Genomic DNA, 25,702 nt, shown 5'->3' with positions numbered 1-25,702 from the left:
ACTTACAGATCAGTCATCTTTGATATATTGTAAAAGCGTTCTCAGTGGTCTTTAATTATGCAGTTTTTAGGCAAAATACAAAATTTTAAAAAGCATAATTTTCTAGGACATAGTTTCTGCAGAGCAACAGCAGTTTATTAAAAATTCACCTCTGAGTTCTTGGTGTGGAGTAAGCCTGCACTCATTTCCCATCATCCCTTTGTGTACATCTCCCACTAGCTTTCAGCCCCTCACCCCGGGCTAACATTAACGGTGCAACAAAAAAACAGCCAGCAATATTTGGAGCTATCCAGCTGTACATTTTTGAGCCAGATACCAGCCCGGACTAGGAAAGCAAAGACATATATGGATCTATTTGTCTGCATCAGATTGGAGCTTGTGGCTTGCCGTAGTCACTTGTACCTCAAATTTACAAGCTTTTAATTCAACGATTTGAATACATAAATATGAAAAAATGCAATTTTTAGATTATTTATATATGTCCTCCATGGTGTTTAATAAAATAAACTTCAGGTGTACTACTTTTTGCTGAAGGTAAATCACTACATTGATCTGTAAGTTCCAACAAATTTCAATAGTTATCACATTTTTATTTTTGTAAAATAAATAAATAAATAAAAATAACATTAAGATAGATAATAAACTATGTAAAATGTAAAACGAGCAAACATTTAGTTTTCGTTTATTGATTTTTTTTGTATCAATGCGCAGTGCAAATACAAAAAAGTAGATCTTACATGTAATTGACCAAAAATACACCACACTATAATTTATAACGAGGTAATACAATCAACTCCACTTTATAACGTTCTCATTAGCTATTTTAATCTATATAGTGATTTAAGAAGTATCAAACCTATCAAATATGAACTCGAATTGTTATTAATACGAGCTTAGTAAGCTAGTTTTTTCGAAAGTTTGTCGACATGTATTTTATATGTACCAGTTATAAACCCGAGCCTCACTTCTTCAAAATGCGTAACTCGTTCAAAGCGTCACAGTGATGATGAATGTGGTGTGAAAAGTTGCAGCTGCGTGATTTGTGTGTTCGCTCGCAGTGAGGCAGGCGGTGTGTAACGGCCGTGTGGTTTAGAGAGCGAGCAGAGCTCCGTCTCAGAGCAGCCGAGGCGGGCGGTGCTTGCGCTTGACAGGAGGGAACCTCTCAGTCAGTCACTCTTTGCCCTCCGCCGAGCTCCTCTCGTCTCCCGACCTGCCGATTCCATGTGAAGTTAACGGCCACTTTCGCCTGCCTTTTATTTGAAATAATAATAATAATTGAAAGAAAATCAACACGGCTCTCCATCTGTTTACAGCGGTGCGACGGGACGACCTCAACCAGCAGAGTCGACAGCAAGGTAAATGACTCATAAACAAGACCCCTAAAAAAGAAAAGTGCACGTCCGGGATCGCCTTGATTGAAGTTGTGCTGCAGGTCTGAACGTGTTCTTATGTATGGGGTTTTTTTCCTAAGCTCTTTTCTAGCTGTGCGATTTTTGTTCGGGATCTCCAAGAAGACCGATTTCATTTGAATGCACCACATCATGCCTCACAAAATGACTACAAAAAGCACCAAATTTCAGTTCCCTTGTCTGTGCAGAATCGTTGATATTTACCTTTGAGGAACTCTCCTGGTGAGCTGTAATTATGGCTGCTGAAAGGGAATCGTGCGAAAACTATTTTAGTGGAAATACTTTAATAAACTTTAAAAAATGTTAGAACAAAACAAAATTCCAACAATTAGTCGCAGCCCTCCTGAAGAGATATATCGTCAGGTGTGACCTCTGCCAGAGATTATACTGTTGCAGGGTTTCTACAACCGAAACAGCTCAGCTGGGCTGTTTTTCTGCATCGTGTGAAGTGGAAGGTGGGCGTTGGTGGGCACTGTCATTTCTGTGAGGTCATTGTTTACTCAGAGCACCCTCATTCAATGTCTTTTTACGGCAAAAGATGAGTGTCTGCACAAAAACTGGCAGAACAAAACATACAGGAAAAGCTAGAAATCTTATCTCATGTTTGGTGCCCCCACAATACACCACTTTTTTATTTCCATGTGACATTTGCCCTTTTTTTTTACAGTTGAGGAAACCTATGGACACTAAATCAAATATGAAACTATAAATGGGACATATTTAAGTTAAAATATGCATATATTTTGTATTTTAGGTGTTACCTCGATACCTTTTCGGAGTATTTTCTATCATCTAATGCAGTTTCATTTTCTGTATGAATAAAAACCTCCCTCTGATATGTGGGAACTTAAATAGAAAAGCTGTCGATCTGGATTTTTATTTATTTATTTTTCTCAAAAGCATGCTCTCTCATGTCTGGTCAGGTTTACATTTTTTTTCTGTCTGAACACAACTTGCTTTTCTGCAAGACTGCCTCCGCAAGAAAACTATTATATAAGTCACATTCAAGTCTGAACTAAGAGTGATGGGCAGTTTTCACTTTGAGCAAGCAAAGCTTCGCCTACATTTTCCAATAAATCTGTGATTCATCCTGTGATGAATTATTTTTTCTTTTTTTTTATCTCCTTCCAGTTCTTTTTTTTTAAAGCACGATTTACAACCTAATATACTGTACAGATCCTCCTAAGTGTTTCTCCTAAGTGCAGTTTATAGTGCGCATACCACCCAATTCCTCTAATGTTATCACGGAGTTGCAGACAAGGGAAAGCGTTGTTCCGGCGGAGCATCTTTCAACGTCACTTCGGGTTTTAGCTTGTTACACAACTTACACGTTCACGAGAATTAGCCTTTTATTTAAAAAAAATACCCATTTATCCACATTTAATGTCATTAAGTAAATCAAATTGTTCAAATAAATTCTATTTTGCGAAAATAGAAATGCACGTCAATAACGAGAAGAAGTGGTGAGATCCTAAAATAAAAGTTTTTTCCTTGAAAGTCCTCCTTTGGTGGTTTTTAGCATGTGGTTTGGCCTGAAAACTGACCCCTGAAGCAAACAGTCCATTTATAGAAAGGGACTATTCCCCTGTTCGTGCAGTGACTCACAGCAGCATCTACATGTTGAATGCAGTGGGGGGGACCTCTGGGGAAGATGGCATGGGAGCCTGGGAGGAGGGGCAACCGGACGGGGAAGACTGGTGGCTAATGATTAGACTCCCCCCACTATTAGCCACCTCTTTTTTTTTTTTCCTCCCCGAGATCCTCCTACCTATTAGTCACTGGTGGCGGTGCTCAAACAGCAGCTGATGGAGGGGAAACTCTTTCCATGGCAACCAGGCATGTCGGTCCTCCCCCCTCTGTTCATGTGATGTGGCCTCAATACTCCTCTCTGAGAATCGTCGTAGTTTCAGGAGGAAAACAAGTGTGTGCAGACTACTCTTCAGAGAGCCAAAGTATTTTCCAACCACAAAGTGACGAAGTCAGTAACGCACACGCTGCAAGCGTTGCAAAACAGCAGATTTCCTTGACATGAGGCGTGGGCGGCATTGCACAAACATCCACCCCTCATGGAAAAAAGGTCATCCCCGAATATTTTTCTTGAAATGACGTGAGACGTTCACAAGTTCTGTCTGTGTTTAGTGAAGCCGCTCCTTGGGTTGTGCGTTCAGAGAGTGAAAGGCAGGTGCCTGCCGCTACACGCTCTGTTCCTCATTGTTGACACAGATGTGGATGTGAGGAAAACTTGCAAAAGGCGATACTGATCAGTACTGCGATGATGACATTACTTGCAAAAAATGAGCAGTTAGCAAAACAAAAAACAACAAATACACCACTTTAATTTCATTGGAACGGTTTTGTTTAAATAAAAGTTAACGTAACTTAAACTAACCTACATGGGAGGTCGGCATATAAATGTCTCCCACCTCCGCATCACTTTTTTGACGTTCTGGGTGTCCCCAACTCATCGACATGCTGGCCTGTAAATCAGGACCCCTGATTTATTGGCCCAACCTCTGGGCCACGAGCTGGTACTGGTCCGGGGTTGGCTTGGTACTGGGCATCAGATAGGGAAAAAAGCTTATGCTAATCAGGAATCCCCCACCCTCGGGACGCGGTAACGGATGCAGAACCAGTACTGGGTTAGGGTTGAGGTATCAGGTTACTGTACCAGAACACGGACCAGACTGGTACCAGTACCCTAACCCCATACCAAACCCAGGACTCGGACCAGACCAGTACCAGTACGGATTCTTAGGAGTCACAGTCACACACTGATGGCGGCTCCACTGCAGAACACCAGCCTATAACCACCAGAAACCAAACCTGCAATCTTCTGATCTGAGGTCAATCGCCCTATTTCTAAAGCACTATGGCTCTATTTGGTTCATTAAAGACCCACTCCAGTGAAAATATATGTATTTACATGTTCTTGTAGCCTTTTTCTATTGATGGATGTCATATAATAAGAAATTTAGGCTTCAAATTGCATTTCTAAGTATTTCTTTATTCAAATTGTTGTGAATTGGAAAAAGCTTGTAGTGGTGACGTAGGTGCTGGATCAAAATTATATGACTGGATAGCTCCAATAATTGCTCACCATTTTTGTTGCACTTCTAATATCATCTTGGGTTGTGAGGAGCTGTAAGCTATCAGGAGAATGTAGTGTATAGAAAAGGGGATGATGGGAAATGAGGGAAGGCTTACTCCAGAGATACATTTTTTATAATATACTATGTTTTTGGTAAAAATACGTAAATTACATGAAATTTGGCTTTTAAACCTTTTAGATGGTTATGCAACAGGGGTGTAATGATCATTTTATGTTGTTGTTCACTGTGATTCCACTTGGTCGTTTTATGTTACAGTAAAATAACCCTATTATATCTCAATCCAATTAATTTTTATTCAAATTTATAATAGTATAGGTCGATTTGATTAACAACTTGCCTCAGACAGACCAGTCTGGTTGGATTGTAGGAATATAAATCGATTTATTGATTAAGTTGATTAGTCGTTACACCCTTTCTATTCAACCACATTTGTTCCACATCAATATTCTTCTCTTTTCTAGTGAACTCACTCCAGCAGTGTGATTTAGCCATCAGTCTTTTGGAGCTCCAGGCCATCTCCAAACCTCCTGAAATATTCATGTTTCCTCAGGAAGCTCATTTAGTTGATGACATTGTTTTTCAGAAGTCCATCCCGAGTTTCTGAGTGCAGACGATTACTATTATTATACTATTAGTCCCCCCCTCCCACTGTAAATACATGGAATGCTTCTTCCTGTTCTCATGTTGTGACCGGCCCTGATTCCATCTCGCCGTTGTGCATGCAAATGATTATCCAATCAGGAAGTGAGGAATCAGATTACGGGGACAGGTTAAAGATTGTGCTGAAGCAGACAATAATGATGATGGGGGAGCTGAAGCAGGACTGATGCTGCTTTTGACATCACACGTCTTTGGAGACCATGAAAGTAAGAAAAGTTACTAAAATAGGCAGAGCACAAAAAATCCTATATTTAGTCTGTTTAAAAGGGAGTGTTTGAAGTTGGAGTCTGGTTTATTTTCCAGAATAAACAGTTCTGAGGCCATAATCTGGAGATCAGCGCAGCTGGCTTTCCATGATTCCTTCATGTGTCACTTTGCTGTCAATGCACAGCGTGACCCACCTGATTGGCTGCATAAACAAAAAATGCTAGGCAACGCCGCTGACCTTTTGAGGGAATTAAGCCAGGACAGTGTGATCCTTTCAGAGTCCGAGGAGAAGAAATAGATCCAAGTCACATGCAGGGGGCGGATGTTATATTGGAGATTATTTTGTTTATTTCAGTGCATTCTTTGTCCTCTTGGGTGCTTTTCTGCTCAGTGTGGGCAGCCATCACCAATATATATATAGATACAGTATATATGTGAGAAAACCTGGGGACAGGAGTGTTAACAACACCTTTACAGCAAGGGCTCTCTCATCAACAAGCGCCGAAAAAAAACATGCGAGATTTGATTTGACGCTCTTGTCATGTAGCAATGCAATAAAAATATTAGGGCAGCCACGGCTTATCGACTATCATAATAGTCATTGACTAATTTAATAGTCGTTACTTTATATTATATGGAATCAGAGTGTAGTAATGTTGAAAGTTATAATGGCAAATTGCTAACTTTTTGGACTATTTTCACATTTATTAAAGTTTTTTTTTAGAGTTTAGCTAATATTTCAGCTGCATGCTAGCTATTTGGGGTAATTTAGGATTTTTTGACAGTTTCTTTAGGTTATTTTGGAGTTTAGCTAATATTTCAGCCACAAGATAACTATTTTTGGCTAATTTAGAATTTTCTGTTGTTTTTTAGGCTAATTTGGAGTTTAGCTAGCATTTTAGCTGCATGCTAGCTATTTGGCTAATTTAGACTTTTTTTTGTTTTTTAGGCTATTTTGGAGTTTAGCCAACTGTATGCTAGCTATTTTGGCTAATTTAGACTTTTTTGTTTTTTGGGGTAATTTGGAGTTTGGTTAATATTTCACCTGCATGGAAGTTATTTTGGCTAATTTATTATTATTATTATTATTATTTATTTTGGCTATTTTATGAGTTTAGCCAATATTTCAGCTACATGCTAGCTATTTTGGCTAATTTTTTTTTTTTAAGTTTTTTAGGCTAATTTGGAGTTTAGCTTATATTTCAACTGCATTCAAGCTCTTTTTGGGTCTTTAGGCTTTTTTTGTTTGTTTTTTAGGCTTTTTTGGAGTTTGGCTAATATATCACTTGCGTGCTAGCTGTTTTTGCTAATTTAGGCTTTTTTCAGTTTTTTAGGCTAATTTGGCATTTAACTAATATTTTAACTGGCTATCAGCTTTAGCGTTTTCAGCTATTAGCTTCAGCGATCTCAGCTATCCACTTAAGTGTTTTTAGCTATCAATTTCAGCATCTTCAGCGGCTAAATTCAGCCTACAGCATTCACACTAGCATTATCGTAGGCAATGCTCTATATCTAGTTTTTAGTTAGTCAATGATGGTTAAAATGTGTGCTTTACATCCAGTTTGCACATAACCCAATTAGTCGACTAATTGAGAAAAATAATTGGTGATTAGTCCACTTTTAAAATAATCGTTTTTGGCAGCACTAAATTATATATATATACCAAATATGCTATATATCCTGCTGGGGTTCATTTCCTTTCTTTTATAGAGGATCGTTCCAAACTTTTATAAAAAAATTAAGACTCCCAGAGATTTATTTTCTTAGCTAGTGGTCGGATATTTTCCCCAGCTCCTTTTAGAAGCACCATCTATCATCAAATTCACCACTTTGTCAGACGAACTCAAGGAAGGGCACACAGAGGCACTGCATGTTCTCTTAATGAGTACATTTTTCTACTTTCTGAGCTAATTTTACCACAGATACCCACTTTTCCATCCATTTTTCCAGACTTTTTGCTAACTGTTTGACTTTATAGAATTTTTTTTACTTCTTAAAAAGGAGTTTAACTCCACATTCCTTCATTTTGTTCTTAACCCTTTAACACCTGAGGTATAGTCAGTGACGTTTTAACACAAAAGTCTTTAACATACAGTAACTTTTCAACTGTTAACACGATCAACGTCATTCCAGTAGATTTTGTAAAAGTTACAATAAATCAAAGAACATAAACACTGGAGCGCCGGTGTTAAAGGGTTAAGTTCCTGTCATGAAGTTGTGTTATCTTCACTTCCGTTCACTCCCAAGATTTTTCATGTTTATGGATTCTCACTTTTAGTTTGGGTTATTTCCTTTATTATATGTTGCAATAAACTCATGCAAAAAAAATAAAATTATGTTTTTTTTGGGCAAAAAATTAAGCTTTATAGAAAATTTAATACATTTACATAACAAACTTAAAAAAGTTCAAAATAAATAGAAAAACACTATAAAGTAAGACAGGAAGTGACCATCGCAGTATATTACTAAATTGCTGGGAGGGGAAAAAAGGTCAGAAGTTAAAAAAAAAAAAAAGCAAAAAATGGACTATGCAAACAATGTTGGCTTCATAGGAACATCAAATTTGCTTACGGTAACTAATATAGGAGTCAAACCAGGGCAGGAACGCCTGCAGCAAAAAGAGAATGGAAATACAGCATTTAATGACTCAAACATTTGACGTCTGCAGTCACTCAACAAGTGGCTGGTTAACTTTTGAAATAGCTGTTTGGATCTTTAATCTTAAAAAGAAATGATTTAAGTTTCATTGAAATAAAGAGAGTTTTTTTATTGACACTGTAACATGAGTGGAGAACTTATCCCATAACACCATTGTGCAGGTCACTGTGGTTTGCAGTCTTTTATTTTCTAAAGCGCTGTTGTTTGCAGTACTTCACCTGGGTGGGGTTGTGGACTTTGACTGGACCATTGAAACACACAGATTTCTTTGTTTTGGGTCACTCAGCCTGTTTGAGATTTGCTGCTCTGTTTAGAGTCACAAACAGATTTAAAGTCTGTTAATCAGATAGTCACCGTTATCTGGCTTACAGGGGAATTGGTGTTTGAGCCAGTTTCTGCACATATCATTACCACTCCGCCGTCGTGTTTGCTCATGGAAAGTCTGTGTGTATTTTGTTTGGTTTTCTGCTAAGAGTTGCTTGCAGTCGTCGCCACTTTGGCCTCATCTGGCCAAAGAACAAGTCGTCTTGTGGTTTACTGAGAAGCAGCGCTGCTTCTCAGCTGTGTTTCTCAATCAGTTACAAAACTTGAGCTGACTAATTTCTAATTTCACTTTTTTAGCTAATTGATGCATATCAGTTAGAGCAGGGTGCCGAACTCATCACACATGGGGCCAAAATCTAAAACACACCTTAGGTCGGGGGCCGAACAGGATAAAGACACTAAGACAAAAACATTACAACATTAAAACTGTAACATAAATATGAATTAAAATAGGGAGGAATATTACTGGCGAATAAATCAACTTAAACTTTAAAGAACTTTCAATATTCTACTCTCCATTAAAATATATTTGGTCAAAATTATAAACTGAACCCTGAAAAAAAAATTCTTTACTTTATAAATGATTTTACATGAAAAGATACACTTATAAATATCCCAAAAGTAACAATAAAATAAAATTATCTGGTGGGCCGGATATAATTACCTGGCAAGCTATATTTGGCCCCCAGAACTTCACTTAGACACATGTAGTTTAGAGAAACTCAGATTTTGCTTTTTATTTGCCTTTCTGAGCAGTACTACGGTGGCCCTGAAGTGCAAATCAGTCAAAGAAAAAACTTAGTAAAGATCAATTAAAAAAGCTGAATAAATAAATTAACATTACATTCAAGAAAACAAAACACAATTCTAAAAAAGATGAAACAGAATAAAAATGAAGTATTTCAAGTAATTTCCAGAAATCAAAATCAATTAGTAAAAAAAAATAAATAAACAGACATTTTTCATGTTAGATTTTTTTCAAAAATGTCTTCAATGTTATTTTGCTAATAAAAGTGTTATGATTCGTATATCCAGGATTGCTTCATACCAAATAACTTTTGGTTGACATGATGGACAAACATCATCATCCAATCAGTGATGTCACACAGTTCCTACTTTTTCTGGTTCCTGATAATGTTAATTTTTTTTTACATTTCTGGAAATTAATTTTATTTTGTTTAATATTCTTTGGAATCATATATTGATTTATAAAATGTAATTTTATTTTTTTGTTCTAAACTCTAGTATGTTTTGAATTGAGTGGTTGATTTACACTTCCGAGCCACCGTAGATTTGACCTGTTTGTGAATTTAAATTTTAGTGGTAATGCTTTTCATATGAGGCTGCATAAACACATGGCGTAATGGACCACTAGTTTGGGATTGTTTTTGTAGTAATTCTTCCTTTTGACAGACTGAGAATGTAAACACGATGCACTCAGCCACAATTCTACTCGCTATTTTTACTGCGAGGAATACATTAGTCAGTCGGGGAGGCATTCATCCTAATACTTGTTATCGCAGAGCTGATGGAAAGATCGCATTTCCTGCGTCAGATGACTGCCACGAAATGATTGGAAGTCCATTAGATATTTTATCATTTCTGCAAGAATCAATCTGTGGATTTGTTAATTTTACTTGTTTATTCACAGCATTTGAACAAATCCAAATAGTGTCTTTCACTTTACAAAGTTTTTACTTTCCTCAATGACTAATGAGCTCTGTATTTATCTGCTCGTGTTGCTGTCTTGACACAACCTGCTCCCGTTATGTCTTAACGACACTTTTAGCAGCCGTTGAAAGCATTCATAACAAGCCGGTCCTGCAGGTCAGTTTCTTATTGCTCTTAGGGAGCCCACTCTTCATGTGAGATTCAAATATCTCCCTCCCTCGCAGCCTCTGATGACATTTAAGTGTCTTCCTTTTTTCACAAGGGGAGGCCCCCTGACAGGCCAGCGTGGTTATTTTAACAATTGGCTGTCACTCAACTTTTGCAGCTTAAATCTGCACTCTTTTGCACAAAACTGACATCTTCCTATTGCTGCTATGTTATTATCGGGTGCAAATGGGCTAATGGGAGCATGGAAAACAGAATTTGGGTGCGGCAAATCCCTAGAGGCGAAGTATCATGGGGTTTAGACAAACCTAGTTCCAACAAGAAGAGTGAAAACGTGCAAATATGACTGCATAAATGCACACACTTACATAACTTTCTACTTAAGTTTAAATGCTGATTTTTTTTTCCTGTCTACAAATGTGGATTTTTGCAAGATGGAAGATGCTATCTCTCGCTCGCAGCAGAGTAGCCTGCTTCTTTTATGTTTTACAAAGAGGCAGGCTACTCTGCACCCACCTCCTCTTTTCACTCCGTCTACATCAACTGCTCCTCTCGTCTGTGCGTACACACAGGCGGCGGGCGGTTAGTGCAGAAGCAGGCACTATGTCCACCCCCACAAACCCAGAGGTGAAGGAACTGAACCCTGTCGACTTTATCCAGCTACAACAGTACATTGAATGTGAGTACAGACAGGCAGCTTTTGCAGCACTTAACATCCCTCCCCACACTCACACTTCCACCCACTCACACTCATTTACAGTCGCTCATGGTTTTTCATATCCAAGCAGCAGCAGTCTACCACGTTTGTTATTTATTTTTAGTTATTTTTTTTTAAATAATTTTCATGCAGTATAAGAATACACATGTTTGCCGAGCTCTAAATAAATAGAACACTGAGTAAAAATGCATCACAAAGGTCGCACTAGATTTGTGGCTAAGTCTGCAAGGACTCGCGTTCCCCTGTTTGACCCCGTCTGTTCTCTGCCTCCAGACTGCAGCTTGAAGGTGAAAGACGTGCTGAGGGAATTTGATGCAGACGGCGACCTGGCCCAGCACAGACACGGAGAGGTGAGGGAACGGCGTGTCCTGCTACGGCCCACTCCTGGAAAACTGACTCACACCGCGATGTGGAGCGCACGGCGCTCAACCGAGCAAAAAATAGCTGCGAATCAAGAAAGTGATTCATGTGTATTGTGGAGTAATTAACTGCACAGTGCTGCACAGTCAGGTTCCAGCTTATTGATCACTCTGAGTGAGCTGTGGCACAGAAGCGGGGAGAGAAATGTGCGCTGCAATCTTAGATTTGTCTGAAAAGCTAAACCATAAATCCAGAAATATGATTGAAAAAGATAAAACTGTACATCAGTGTTTGACAATCATATTATTATTGCAGGAAATCAGTCAAATTCCACATAATCACTCTTAGTACATTAAACCAAAATTTATTTTCAGCTATAAAATCACAAATGAACTTATCTTTTTCCTTTAATTTACATTTTATGCATATTTGCGTTAATAAGCATCAAGAAATTACAGAAAAACAAACAATAAAGCATAAGGAAATGACCTAACAAATATAAAACATTTTAAAATATATCTAAATCTCTTTTTTTTAAGTAAAGATGCTTTTGTGTGACTTTAAATATTACTGGAGCATCTCTGCAGGGTATTAGCCAGGGAAATGGACTAATATCAACATGAAATGGGTTTGTGGTTCACTATTATCGAGGGAGTGCTCCTTGTTAGCCCTGCAGCATGTCATCTTCCGAGATTCCAGTGCATCAGTCGATCCAAACAGATGGGCTGGAATTGGGTTTATTTATTTATTTTTCAATGTGAAAATCCTGCAGCCATTTCAAGTCTCAGTCCAACCATCTTTTTGATCTATTTTTAAAGCGTTCCGGTGGTCTTTTGATTAAATATGGCGATTTTAGCCAAAAAAAATTGTTTAAAAGGAGACTTAGTCCGAATTTCTTACTTAATCACTATATAGCATGTTTGCCATTTTGTAGTCCAGTCTGCAATTTTCAAAATCAAGTGATCTAGAAATTTCCCAGAAGTCTTTGCTAAAAACCAGTGTACATTGATGCTCATTACATATATATAGACCACAATGCATTGTGTTTGAACAATTTTGGCAAAAAAAAGCAACTTTCACCATAAAAAAATATAACATCACTTTTGCTGGGTAATTATTGCCCAATATGATATACCCAATAAAAAATAGATCAAAATATGATAACACATGATAAAATAGAGTAGTTATATTTTAATTTCTACTGTGGTTTAAGTATCAAAAAGGAAATTAATAACATAGAAAGTTCCTAAAAACATGCTTGAAAATGACTGAAAATTAGGAATTTAAGAGCAAAACATTAGTAACTACAAAAAAACTTCATAGTAATTTGGACACCATGGACACAAATTGTTTTTTAGAAACAGTGGATATGACATCATCGATTTCACGAAGGGAAAATCTAATCAATACGAACATTTTATGATGTTTATTTATGACTCGACTGAGTTCTGATGATGAAATTATGGATAATGCTTTTAAAAATTACATTTAATGCAAAATTTGTTCAAACGCAATGCATTGTGGTCTTTATTTGCCAATGTATTGAGCATCGATGCAGACTGGCTTTTCACAAAGACTTCTGGGAAATTTCTAGGCCACACGATTTTGGAATTTTAGATTTAGCAAACGTAATATATAGTGAGTATTGAAGGAATTTAATTCTTTTAACAAACTATAAACATTTCCATCATCAGAACATAGTGGATTTGAACATAGTTTTTGCATAGTTTAGCAGCTCTGAGTTTTAGGCTGTTGGTGCAGAGTAAGCCTGCCCCCATTTCCCATCATCCATCCGATTACACTCCCCCGCTAGCTTCCAGCCCCTCACAAGTCCAAACTAACATAACAAAAATGGTGGGCACTATCGGAGCTGTCCAGCCGTATAGTTTTGAGCCAGATATCAGCTGGTATTAGGAAAACAAAGACGTTCATGGATCTATTTGTCTACAGATGAATGCAGGGAGTTCGTGGCGTGACTAGTAACTTGTATGTCACACCTTTAAGTTTTACAACTCCATGTTGCATCTGATTCACAACAATTCGAATAAAGAAAATAGTCAGAAATGGATTCTTAAGTTTAATTTTATTCTTATATGTCCTCCATCATCAGAAAAACGCCACAAGAACATGTTAAAAACACTGTTTTTCAGGAGCGGGTGCTTAAAAGGCCTTCGTACCTACTTTTATATATACATATATGCATATATACACATATATATATATATCTATATATATGTATATATTAAAATAATAAAAACTCCACTCTTGCTTCACATGTGGTTGCAATAAAATAATTGCATTCTTCCCCTATTTTCAGTGAAGTTTTATTTTAAAAAAAAGCAGAAGTTTCGAGGACTGTCACAGAGAGGCTGTTCAGCAGTTTTATTTTACTTGTTTGTAAATGCTTGAAAAAAAAAAAAAAATCGGCCAACCCACCTGTTTTTATTTCCCACAGTGCATCAATGAGGAAGGTTTTCGACTGTTCCTGAAAACATACTTAGAAGGGGAAGAACTACCTGCAGATCTTTGCCAGCGACTCTTCCGCTCCTTCCAGAATTCCGAATCCACTCAGGAACAAAAAAATAGTGAGTTTTTTATTTTTTTGTGAGACCTCTGCCATGTTTTCCCATAAATCACTTCCTTAATTTTACAGCAGGCCCTTATCGACTTAGTCTCAATTCATCACCGCATGGTCATTCGCCATCAGATATGGTAACCGGATAATTCACAGCCTCTCTCTGTTTCCTCAATCGTTCTGTGCAGAGGAGGTCTTTCTCAAGGATGTTTCCTGTTACTTCTCCCTGCTGGAAGACGGCCAGCCCAGAGACAAGCTTGAATGTGAGGCTTCATTTTCATTCAGCCCAGAGCTAAAAGCCTTTCGATCATTTTTACTTTCTTTCTCCTACTCTCGTTAGTTGCTTTCGGGCTGTACGACAGGGACGGGAATGGAGTGCTCGACAGCTCCGTGAGTCCTTCAGAAAGGCTTTACAGTGGAGTGTAAAAATTATAATTTCATGACATGAGTCTGAACAGGAAAATGACTGCTCGTTTTTCTTGTGTATTTTTTTTCTTTTAAGGAAGTAGATCGGATTATTGCACAGATGATGCACGCTGCAGAGTATCTGGACTGGGATGTGTCAGAGTTGAAGCCGGTGAGATTCAAAGTGCAGTGAAATGTGACCACCTCACCTGCACTTTCAGCGGCATCTGCACATAAAAAAAAACACATTCTCTTCATCAGATGCTCATAAGTATCAGAAAGGTGTGCAGTGAAATCAAATCTGATTTCATCAGGTTCTGAAGGACATGATGACAGCGATTGATGCTGACAGCAGCGGCACCGTGTCTCTGGAGGAGTGGGTCGAAGGAGGCATGAACAATGTTCCTTTGCTCGTCTTGCTCGGTCTGAAGGTAGCTTGACAGATTTCTTTTTTTTTTCATTAAGTTCCAAGCACATTTCATTTTTAACATTAGGTGTTTCAACTGGTTAGTAATTGCTCCTGTGGTTCCCCCGGCCTTGAAAGCTGGTTGGCTGTCCTGAGCCTCCTCCTCTTCCTCGCTATCTCTAATGGCTTTTATGCCGACTCAGTGTTACAGGGTGTGGTAATACCACCCCCCCATACAGGCTCTGCACCATCACGATGCTGTAGTGTTTTTCCACTCACCCTGCACGGCCCAAGTGCTCGCACTTAATAACTTCTTAGCGCTAATGCATTTTAAGAAGCAAGTTGTTGTGCAAAGAAAGATTGGATTTGGTTATTATTCAGGGCACTGAAACTTAGAAGCCACTTAAAGTCGGCGTGCAAAACCACAGACTTTTCACTCTGGGTTCAGCCTTTCTAACAATGCCAGGGACTCCCCCCCCTCAGGCTTTCTCTACCCGCCAACGGACACTCAGTGCCGGGGGTGAAGTTGGAGCCTGCACAGTGGGCTGCTCACTGTGCATCATTCTGCAGGCGATAAAACTCACACATCCTGCTATTTCAGCACGTAATCTGCATAAAAGCACCAGCCGCTCGGTAAACAGACTGAAAGCATAATCTTAGCTGCTAAAGATTATAGTCGGGGCTGATTTGAATATCCATATTACTCTCCACTGTGACATGTAGAGCAGCCTGAGTGGGCAGGGTTAGTCATCATGACAAAAACAGATAGAAAATGTGAACTTTTTCTGTATAAAATGCAGTTTTGTTTGTTCAATTAAAAAAAAAGTGTTGTATTTTAACAATCAGATGACCCAGAAGGACGGGCAGCACCTCTGGAGAATGAAACGCTTCAACAAACGTGTTAACTGCAACAAGTGCAGGAGCCCGCTGGGTTTGAGGAAGCAGGGACTGTGCTGCACTTGTGAGTACCTGAACCAGCCACAGGAGGGCGACACTTTCCTCAAACCTCTGGGATAAATCAGAAAAAAAATGCAGATTTTTGTTTAAGATAAACAGGTTTTTAAAGTTTAGCTTGCTAATTTTGATTAAATAAGATGGTTTGTCATCTTGTGCAGGTTGCAAATACACAGTTCATGGACGCTGTGCCAACCGTGACCCCGCTCCCTGCACCAGGACGTATGTAAAGTCAAAGAAAGAAACAGGGGTATTCAAGACTCTCCATAAAACAGTCTTATTTTTACTTAACCTTTAATTTTTTTTCTTTTTTTTTAACACTTTTACATGCAAAAATTTTCACACTTCGTAGGTTGCAGCGCATGACTGGGTGAGTGGGAACTGTGACTCTAAGAAGTGTGATAGGTGCCAAAAGAAGATCAAGAGCTTCCAAGGCAAACACTGTGTGTGGTGTCACACAATGGTGAGCAAACGTCTGCAGATGCGCTTCACTTTTTTTTTTTTTTAAATGGATTTTATTACCTTATAATGCAGCTCCTGTTCGGTCTCAGATCGAAACGTCCTACATTTTTAAATGCCATAATATCGGCTCCGTCTGGCCGGTGGAGAGGCTTTGATTTGTGAGTTTATGTAACGCATCGCCTCTTTGTGCTGAGCAGCGACATGATGAATGTGCAGAGCTGGAGCCAACAGAGTGCACCTGTGGGCCTCTAAAAGACCATATCCTGCCTCCATGGGCCATTTATCCTGTTGTAAAGGTACAGAATTACTGGAAGGCGTATCTCAGAAAAATATATGACTGTTCACACCCACACACGACATAAAGGAGTGTAATAATAGTGCTGGACATGCTGGGTTTGTGTGTCTTCTAAAGCCAGAAGAACCTGCTGCTGTATTGGTTTTCTGCAGTTTCGTTTACTCAATGACATTTTTGTCGCCACAAAGGAGAGACCAAACAACGTGAAGAATGGATGCTCAGGGTCGGCTGATGACAGCGAGCTTAATATCACACCTGATGGGCAAGTTCTTCAGGTAATCAGCACTGAAGAATTCCAAAATAAGTCTGTGTGGGCTACACGCCAGCTTTTGTTCAGGTGCATTGAGGAGAGTTTGTGTGTATTCTGCATATGTTATATTTAGTTTTGAAAAACTTAATGTTTTTGCTTAAAAGTAGATGCTAATTTAAGGTAATTTATCTAGAGCCTGAGCACACATTTATGCTTACTTACAACCATACAAAGTACACATTTAACCACTTTACTCTAACACGTATGTCAGTTACGCACTTTCTTTTTAAAAAAAAATCATAAATCATTATTTTTCCATTTTGGAGCCAAAGTGGTTTGATTTGTATTTACATCAAGGGGATAAAAAGTGATTTTGTCAAAAAGTTGAACAGAAGAATATATTTTAGGTAACTTGCAAACTTGCAATTAATATTTTATTAATCCTGACCAGTAATTATTTAATTAATCTATTTTAAATCTAACTTAATAATTGTTGTTAAAAGCCTCATTTTGATGTATTTCAAATTAATGTCATTGTAGCTCGGTAAAAGATCAAATTACAAATAAAAGGTGGCTTTGTGAAGTTTCCTTATTGCAACAGACTTCCAAACTTCACTTTTAGACCACCAAGGGGATTATTTTCAAATAGTTCAGATAAAAGAACAAGAGCAAACATGAGGTCCAGAGTGCTCTAATTTTTACAAAAAACAATATGAACACTTTTCTGAGCAAAAAAAAAATATATATATATATATATTTATTATAAAATGTAAACAACCCTCTACATATCCCATTAATTTATGATAATGAACACCTCATTAGGCTTTGTCCCTTTCATAATAAATAATATCTGTCGTATTATGGTTTTGTTTTGGGTTAATTCTGTTAAGAACTACAAAGTCGCACATTGATGACATCACACCAGCGATGGGCGCATTACGTACAATGACTATGGCTATGTCTGAATTCCCACCCTAATACCTCCTAAAAAGCTATATAGTGCTGGACTATATAGAGCCCTGGATTTTAAAAGCAACCATTTTTTTAAGCAGCAAAATGAAAATCTAATCTAATTTTATCAGATCTTCTATTGAGCGTTTCCATTGTTAAATGGACCCAATTAACAGTACTGAACTGCATCCATTGGTAGTCCGTAGGAAAAAGGAGTAAGGCAGGTTGGGGCGGAGCCTCTGTAGGCACCTGTTGATTGGTAGAAAGTGATGAGGACATTAGATAACTAGATGTTCACTTTAAATTATTTAAACAAAAGAGAAAAGTGTGTAAAAAAAAATGTGTGTATTGGTATTACTTTGTAAATTTCACATATCGCAGGTTGTTTTTAGAAGGTAACTCCTGAGATAAATGAGGGAACACTGCAGTAAAGCACTTTTATTTCCAAATACTGTGGAGCCTGAGTGGTATTTTCTTGTTGTGGGTGTGAAATTGAAGCTATTTTGTTGGTGTTGTACTGCATGACACCACAACTATACCCATGAGATATGTCAGCTCTGACATTATTTATGCATGAACAGATCATCCCTGTGCCAAACACCCGTCCGCTTCTAGTGTTCGTCAACCCTAAGAGTGGTGGCAAACAAGGAGAAAGGTGAGTCTAAAAGAGAAGAAAAAATGATTTTTTTATTATTGCACATTATTGAACTACATTTATGTATTTCAGAGTCCTGCATAAATTCCAGTACTTACTAAATCCACGGCAGGTATACAACCTTTCAAATGGAGGCCCTGGACCTGGGTAATAAGTCTCTTTTTGGCCAAATCATGCAGAATTTATAACTTAGGTAATTGTTTTATTTAAATTCATCCTATTTATTTCAGACTGAGTTTCTTTAAAGATCTGCAAGAGTACAGGATCCTGGTGTGTGGCGGAGACGGGACCGTTGGATGGATTCTAGACGCAATAGGTGAGCTTGTGAGGGCCGGCGCATGTGAAATCCACGCTGGAGCGCCACTCATTTCCTTCCCTTTTCTTGCATTCAGACAAAGCCAAGCTTGTGGTGCGGCCCCCTGTGGCTGTGCTTCCTCTGGGCACAGGAAACGACCTGGCGCGATGTCTGCGCTGGGGCGGAGGTGACAATCCCAGTTTTTTGCCACAACCCCAAAATAGCAGAAATGTTTTACAAAAGTCTGCGTCGACTTCCCAAAATCTATTGCGTAACTTTTGTGTGAAAGAAGGAAATCGGTCATTTTCCAGGATACGACGGCGAAGATCTGAGTCGCATCCTGAAGGAGATCGAGGGAAGCTCCCCGGTGCCGATGGACCGCTGGAGCGTGCAGGTCATCACCGATGAGAATGAGGAGAAGGGAGACCCCGTGCCGTATGAAATCATCAACAACTACTTCTCCATCGGAGTGGTGCGTTTCTCAGCAATGTGTCGCACAAGAGGAAGTGTGGTTCTGGTTGCAGCGCGGTTTGCTCATTTTGCTTTTCTCTGGCAGGACGCCTCCATTGCTCACCGGTTTCACACCATGAGGGAGAAGCATCCTCAGAAGTTCAACAGCAGGTGCGCTTGCTTGAGGGAGCATAATGCATGTTTTCACTTCAGCAGCAACAGGAAACAAAGACCGACATCAACCACACATTAATGCAAAACTGGAAGTAGGGGGACGCTTTCACTTCTGCAGCTATAGTTTCATTTTGTTCCTCCCTCTGCTATTACTGCTGCTTTTGCAGCTGTTGATCATAAAAGTACTGCCCGTTGGTATTTTTGAGTCATTTATTATCATGCAGTTCAAGCTGGAAATCACGATCTGAATGCTAATGTTATAAAAAGATCATTTATTTTAACCAGAAAGTAGATTTTGTCTCATCAAAGACCCACTTTGATCATATTTTTCATTTTTAATTAAAATTATGCAAAATCTTCTCGGACATGCAGAGCGGCAGGAGTTTATTAAACAAATGCCTCTGAGTTGTGGGTGCAGAGCAACCCCACCTCCTCTTCCCATCATCCATCTATGATTCTGCTAGCTTAAAGCCCCAACCTAACATCACTGGTGCAACAAAAATGGCGAGCAATATTCTGTTTTTGAGCAACTCAGACGAGGAAAAACAAAGATATATACGGATCTATTCGTCTACAAGTGGATGCATCAGAAGGGGGTGGAGCAGGAAGCTTAAGGCCCCGCCCACTGTGCCACAAGTTCTTATCATTCGTTCATCTGCTCTTGATTCACAACAATGAGTACAGAAATAAAAAGAGTTGCATGTCAGAGTAAATGCTTTTTGCTTTTACCAATATTGCAAAGTTTTAAAATTTGGGCAAGGAATTTGCAGAATTTCTTTAAAAAAAAGTATAAAAAATTGTATAAAATTTTTGGAAATGCATAAAAGGTTTCAAGAACAACCATGAATTTCCCAAATGTGATACATGTTTTGATACCAAACTTGCAATATTTGCACAAGTGCACGAAGAACTACTTGAAAAATTGCGTAAAATCTTAAAAAACATAAAATGCATCCATATCAAAGGTAGAAGCAGTAATTTGCTGAACGAGCTGAATGTTTTGATACCAAGATTGCTAAAATCGCTCAAAATGGGATTGAATTTTAAATGCAGAAAAAACGTAAGTAAAGAAGCAGGCGAATCACTATTGTTAGAAAGGCAAATTTAAGCATAATTTTATATGTAGGTGTCACAAGACCATAATAAAAACTCAATTTTTAATGGAATGAGTCTTTAGATGTATTATTTTTGGTAGGACACAAATGGAATAATAATATTTGTTTTCCACTAAACGTGGCAGATTCATTTTTTATTAATTCTTCATTTAACGTTACACCAAGACAAATTTTGTGTTGAAGAAAAACCTGCAAACTTTGCTCCAAACTTCACTTATTTTAAGGATCTAAACAAAGAAAATGACCACTTAAAGACTATGATTTTCACTGAGGAGAAACTAAAATAACCCATCCTGTTTATAAGCCAAACAAACGTCTAGCCGCTTTTGCGCAACACATTTGAAGTAAAAAGAAATACTTTAAAGTTCATATTGCTCATAGCAATTAAGTATTTTTTTTTGTTGGTTTGACTCCTGTCACTGAGGCAGTTTAGGCCCTCGGAGAGGACAGGATGCTGTTTTTATGAAGCGGCTTTGCTGTGGAGTAGTCTGCAAAAGCCGTCGGCGTCTCTGTTTGTCCTGCTGAGAAGTGGATGAGTGAGTCAATAGGTCCAAACAGTCCAGTGACGTCTTTCCAAACGACTCCCTCGGATGAAAAATAAAAACACGTTTGTGAAAACGAACTGAAAGACACTTTTCTTCTGATGGCAGAATGAAGAACAAGCTGTGGTATTTTGAGTTTGCCACTTCAGAAACCATCTCTGCTTCCTGCAAAAAACTGAATGAAAGCTTAACGATTGAGGTGAGAGGTCAACGCCTGTTATGCAAAGCGTGCAGATCACCTTTAGATCACAAACGATGACATTCTCTCTTGCTTTCAGTGCTGCGGCACTCCTCTCGATCTCAGCGGCGTGTCTCTGGAAGGAATCGCCGTTCTTAACATTCCCAGCATGCACGGCGGCTCCAATCTGTGGGGAGAGACCAAGAAAGGAGACGCTAAAGGACTGACGAGTCAAGAGGAACCGGAGGTCATCATTGACCCGGACATCCTGAAAGTGGCGTCCCAAGGTATTTCACCTCCACTGGATGATGATGATGATGCTAAATCTGTATGGAATATGAATGGCTGCCGGCTCTACACGACCCATTAGTTAATTATTCTCTAAATCCAGATTTTCTGCTGTTATCAGTTAAAAAGTGATTGTACTACACATGTCCAACACCACATTCTCACTCAGTTGAGGCTGATTTTCACTGGGTGACACAAAAAAACAGAATGTTTACATCGTCTTCGTTATGTCCGATGTTCACAACAACACAAGCTTTTCGCAGGCATTTGAAGCGTTAATTTTGCGACAGAAAGCTGGAGAAAGGGTTCAGGTTTCAAAATAAAAATGTGTAAAATTGTATTTTATATCAAAGGTGACGTGTCATGTTAACACAGTGGAAAACATTGTGGTCCATTTTCTCAAAGTTTAATTTCAGAAGAATAAAAACACGACACAAAACAAGCATTTTACAAGGATTCAGTGAGGAAGAAGAGGGCATGAGGTCCAGCTGCGGTTTGTTTATAGAGCTTAAATTCACAAAGGAATTAACAGATTTCTACTAACATTAAAAAATTATGATTGTCTCAAAAGTTATTTCCATAAATTTATGATTGTAAGTTGCTCCAGAGTATAAGTCACAGCAGCCCAATAAATAAGTAAAAATCATAAATTTCACTTTTGGGAGAAATCTATTTAACAAAACATGGGGACAAGAACAGATATGTTTAATCTTGAAAGGCAAATCATAATAATAGAATAGATCACAATAATAGACTGAGTATATTTCACTATCGTAACACACTGATATTTATTTAGCTCAGCTTTATTTAGCTTAGAAAAATTCGTCATTTTCTGTTGGATTCCAACAAGCTGAGCTTCTCTTCTTTTGCATTGCTGTCAGTAGCAAATATTCATACACACACCTACAGTGCCCTCTAGTGGTTGTTTCTATTTATTAAAAAAAACAACGTATACTAAAGTAATATGGAAATGTAAATTTAGCTGACTACAAAAACTCATCTTGTGATATTTTATTCTAAAGTAACTTTATGAATCAAAAAACCCTCCATACTAAAAATTCTCCTACTCATGAAATCTATGTTGTTTTTGTGAAAGCTGAGTACATTTTGGAGTTGACCCGACCTTTTTTTGTTACTGTAGACTACATTTGCTTTCATTGTGCTGCAAATGAATTGTTAAATTTTTTTGTTGAATGTTAAAAAAGGCTGTTGAAGTGGCGCGCCACTTGAACCCCCACTCTCCAAATGAATGTTAATTTGTTAAACGTTTCCTTTTTATCTCATGGATGTGTCAACATGCATGCAGACAAAGGTTAATTGAGAGGATCATTACATAAAGAGGAGGATTAAGAGGATCATTAATCATCTATTCAATTTAACTCAATGTGACCAGGGGAGGAACTGTCTTTTCTTTTCTTTTTTTAAACAAAAAAACTGAGAGTATTTGTCTTTTCTGTCCACTAGAGGGCAGCAGACACAAATATAAACATCCTCTGGAACGTTAGGAGAAATTATTTTTCCCTCATTTTTGACTGTCAGGTTGAAAAGTTTAGCTATTTTAAGTCTGTTTTGTTTGATTTTTTTTATAGACTTTAGAACCTTTTTACATTTGTAATTGGCTTAAATGTCTTAGGTCCTTCTGATATTTGTCTGATGTTGGGTGATTCCTCCCAACATCAACCTTTCTTGTACAAAAGTATTTGCAAATGTCCACAAGTGTAACTTTTATTTTAAGACAGAGCTCTGGACTTTTCATACCAACTGAAACAAAGATATGGCCATTTTTAAGTTATTTAAATTCCTTTCTGAGTGTAGAAACTAAAGGTTTTACATTTTGACTGTTGCCTTAAGATGTTTCACTTTCTTTACCCATCATGCTTTGTAGCCTGTTTGATGAAGTCTTTCAGTGTCTCTTACAGTGGAGCATCTGTCTCTACGTAGCCACACTGACTGCATCCTAGTCTCAGATCACAGCACATGTGTTTTCCTTCTGGAAAACTACAATTTGACTTTTTGAAGTGAGATTTCTAAAGCAGTTGTGTCTTTTTAACACATTGAAGCTGCTTTCCTCCTTAGAAATTTGGTTTTATTGGAACAAATTAGCCTTTTTCTGGCATAAATTATACTCCAGGAAAAAGAAAGTCAACTTTTCCTGATGTTTCTTTAGATTTTCCTATGATGTCAATGCAGCTTTTGTGTTTAAAGGTGTGCAGGAAAACAGGAAAAGTTCCACGAGCTTACAGTTGGACACTGGAAAAGATCCATTTCTGCAGCAAGTTTCTGTTTGCTACTCGGCCCAAAAAATACAAAACATCCAGATGGAAGTGTTTAAAGCAGCTGATCAGATCTCAGGAATGACGTCTGCATGTGCAGGAAATTCCCAGATTAAATTTCATTAGATTTCTTATAGAGTTTGGAATTAATCAAATAATAATAATCAAATATATTCACTAGAAAACACAAATGGTTATTAAATACAGTGGGTAAAAAGTGTTTCTCTTTAGTTTTAATATGAATTACTATTGTTATTAATGAAAATGTTGACAAATTTGTAGTTAAATGAAGGGTCTCTTATTAACAAACTATTTTTCTATATTTAATGAAATTGTGTTGAATTTTTAACCAAAATAGAATGTATTTTGGTTGATCACAGAATTTATTTATTAAGTTGACAGTAATTCTCTACTTTAGTTTGTTAAAAGAATCCTTTTTTGAGCGGTGAAAAGACACTTGCTTATTTAACCTGGTAAAATTAAGTTGTTCTATCATTTTTAATTGTTTATTGTTGAGAAAAAAACTCACATTTAATGGTTTCTGCTGAATATTGAGCAGCACTTTAGTAGCTAATGTGTGTTTTTTTTCTTTTTTTTTTTTAGACCTAAGTGACCGTCGATTAGAAGTTGTGGGCCTGAAAGGAGCTTCGGAGATGGGACAAATATACACGGGTCTGAAGAGCGCTGAGCGACTCGCCAAAACGTCCCAGATCACCATCAAGTAAGACTCCCGCACCGACACGTCCAGGCAGGACTCTGGTGGCTTGTAGCTCCAGTAGATGCTGTCGTTAGCAGATTGTTCTCACGGTTGCAGCATTTGCACCAACTACTTCTTCTTTTCTTTCCCCCCTCAGAACAAAGAAAGCATTACCCATGCAGATAGACGGAGAGCCGTGGATGCAGCCTCCATGCACGGTAACCCAGACACGTTCCATCCTTCAGTCACAAACGTCTGTGAGGATTCCCCAGGTCATGTTTTCTGTTTTTTGTCTATATTCCAGATTCACATCACACACAAGAACCAAGCCTGCATGTTAATGGCTCCCCAGTCCAAGTCATCCGGGTTCTTCAACTACAAATAAAGAAAACTGACTCGATGCATGCACTTCTCACCTACGGAGGACTGACATTGGTTTTAGAAACGAGAAATTTGAATGTTGTAGAGTTTAATAACACATAACCAAAGCATGCCATTATTAGAAACTTAATATATTATGTTTGGATTTGGGGAGTTACTTTGACCAACATTTTCTTGTCTCTTGTTGACTCGGACGTATCACAGAGTGTTTCATTTCAGGTAAAGCTGAAAAAGAAATGGCTTCAATTGTTATACGTTAGGAGGCACAAAGAGCTGTGTAACCTTTGCACTTTGAGCACAGACCATGTAGTATTGTTGGTTTGTCGTGGCTGTAAATATGCTCGAATTAAAGCCAAAACGGTATAAAAAAGCAAGGCTGTGTTTCAAACTTTAGACCAAAAGGATTTGACAGTTTGGTTTGAAAGTCTTCTGGATGCCGTTTCTTTCCTATGAGCGTGCTGAGTGTTTCTGTTCATGACATGGACCAGTCTGTGTGTTTGGTTGAAGGCGAGATGCTGGAGAGTTGACACATGTTTACGCCTGACTAAATTTATGAGTTGAATTAAAAAATAATGGTTGAGGTTTACTGTACGGAATTCTTTTTCTGTCTTATCATTTCAAATTCACAAGGATGTAAATGTAATTAGTCTGAAATAACTTACTCTGTAAAGGTTTAATAAATCAAGTGAACCACATGTCTTATTTATTTCAAATGTTTTTAGCCCTTAAGACGTCTTTTCCAGTTTGACTTGATGTGATCAGCTGCAAAAAAGTTAATTTTCGACTCTTTTTTTTCTTGGATTTTTTGTTTTAAAACATATTTTTTGATGTAAAAGTAAATGCAAGAGTTTTCTTTCACAAAGTCCCTCTGACTAACAAACTGATGAAAAAAAAAGAAGCTTAACTGCTTGGAAAAAATTGCTGCCTTCACATGATGCCAAATGGGAGCGTTTGCCAACAATGGAGGGTTACATAAATGTTTGTATATTATGTAAAACTCCAGAAACTAAGGAAAGAAGCTGTAATTCAACAAAAACGAATGTATTACTTGAGTTATAAATAAAAGGTTCTGTG

General features: G+C 38.0%; 1 protein-coding gene across 1 annotated transcript; it reads left to right on the top strand.

The window, feature by feature from the left end:
- Positions 1 to 1,069: 1,069 nt before the first annotated feature.
- Positions 1,070 to 25,323, top strand: dgkaa (diacylglycerol kinase, alpha a). Its single transcript, XM_024293613.2, has 25 exons — positions 1,070 to 1,223; positions 1,314 to 1,355; positions 10,777 to 10,883; positions 11,196 to 11,272; positions 13,738 to 13,867; positions 14,046 to 14,120; positions 14,198 to 14,247; positions 14,360 to 14,434; positions 14,577 to 14,693; positions 15,515 to 15,629; positions 15,784 to 15,872; positions 15,975 to 16,085; positions 16,282 to 16,380; positions 16,568 to 16,654; positions 18,162 to 18,235; positions 18,308 to 18,382; positions 18,466 to 18,551; positions 18,628 to 18,717; positions 18,842 to 19,002; positions 19,087 to 19,151; positions 20,920 to 21,010; positions 21,090 to 21,276; positions 24,154 to 24,271; positions 24,405 to 24,465; positions 24,552 to 25,323. Exons 3-25 carry the CDS (start codon positions 10,808 to 10,810, stop codon positions 24,630 to 24,632), a joined length of 2,190 nt encoding a protein of 729 aa, XP_024149381.1. The 5' UTR covers positions 1,070 to 1,223; positions 1,314 to 1,355; positions 10,777 to 10,807; the 3' UTR covers positions 24,633 to 25,323.
- Positions 25,324 to 25,702: the final 379 nt, after the last annotated feature.

Source organism: Oryzias melastigma, linkage group LG7 (genome assembly GCF_002922805.2).
Source record: "Oryzias melastigma strain HK-1 linkage group LG7, ASM292280v2, whole genome shotgun sequence".
In the NCBI taxonomy this organism is placed as follows: Eukaryota; Metazoa; Chordata; class Actinopteri; order Beloniformes; family Adrianichthyidae; genus Oryzias; species Oryzias melastigma.
The sequence above is the reverse complement of the archived record's forward strand: the minus strand, read 5'-3'. Positions and strand labels throughout refer to the sequence as shown.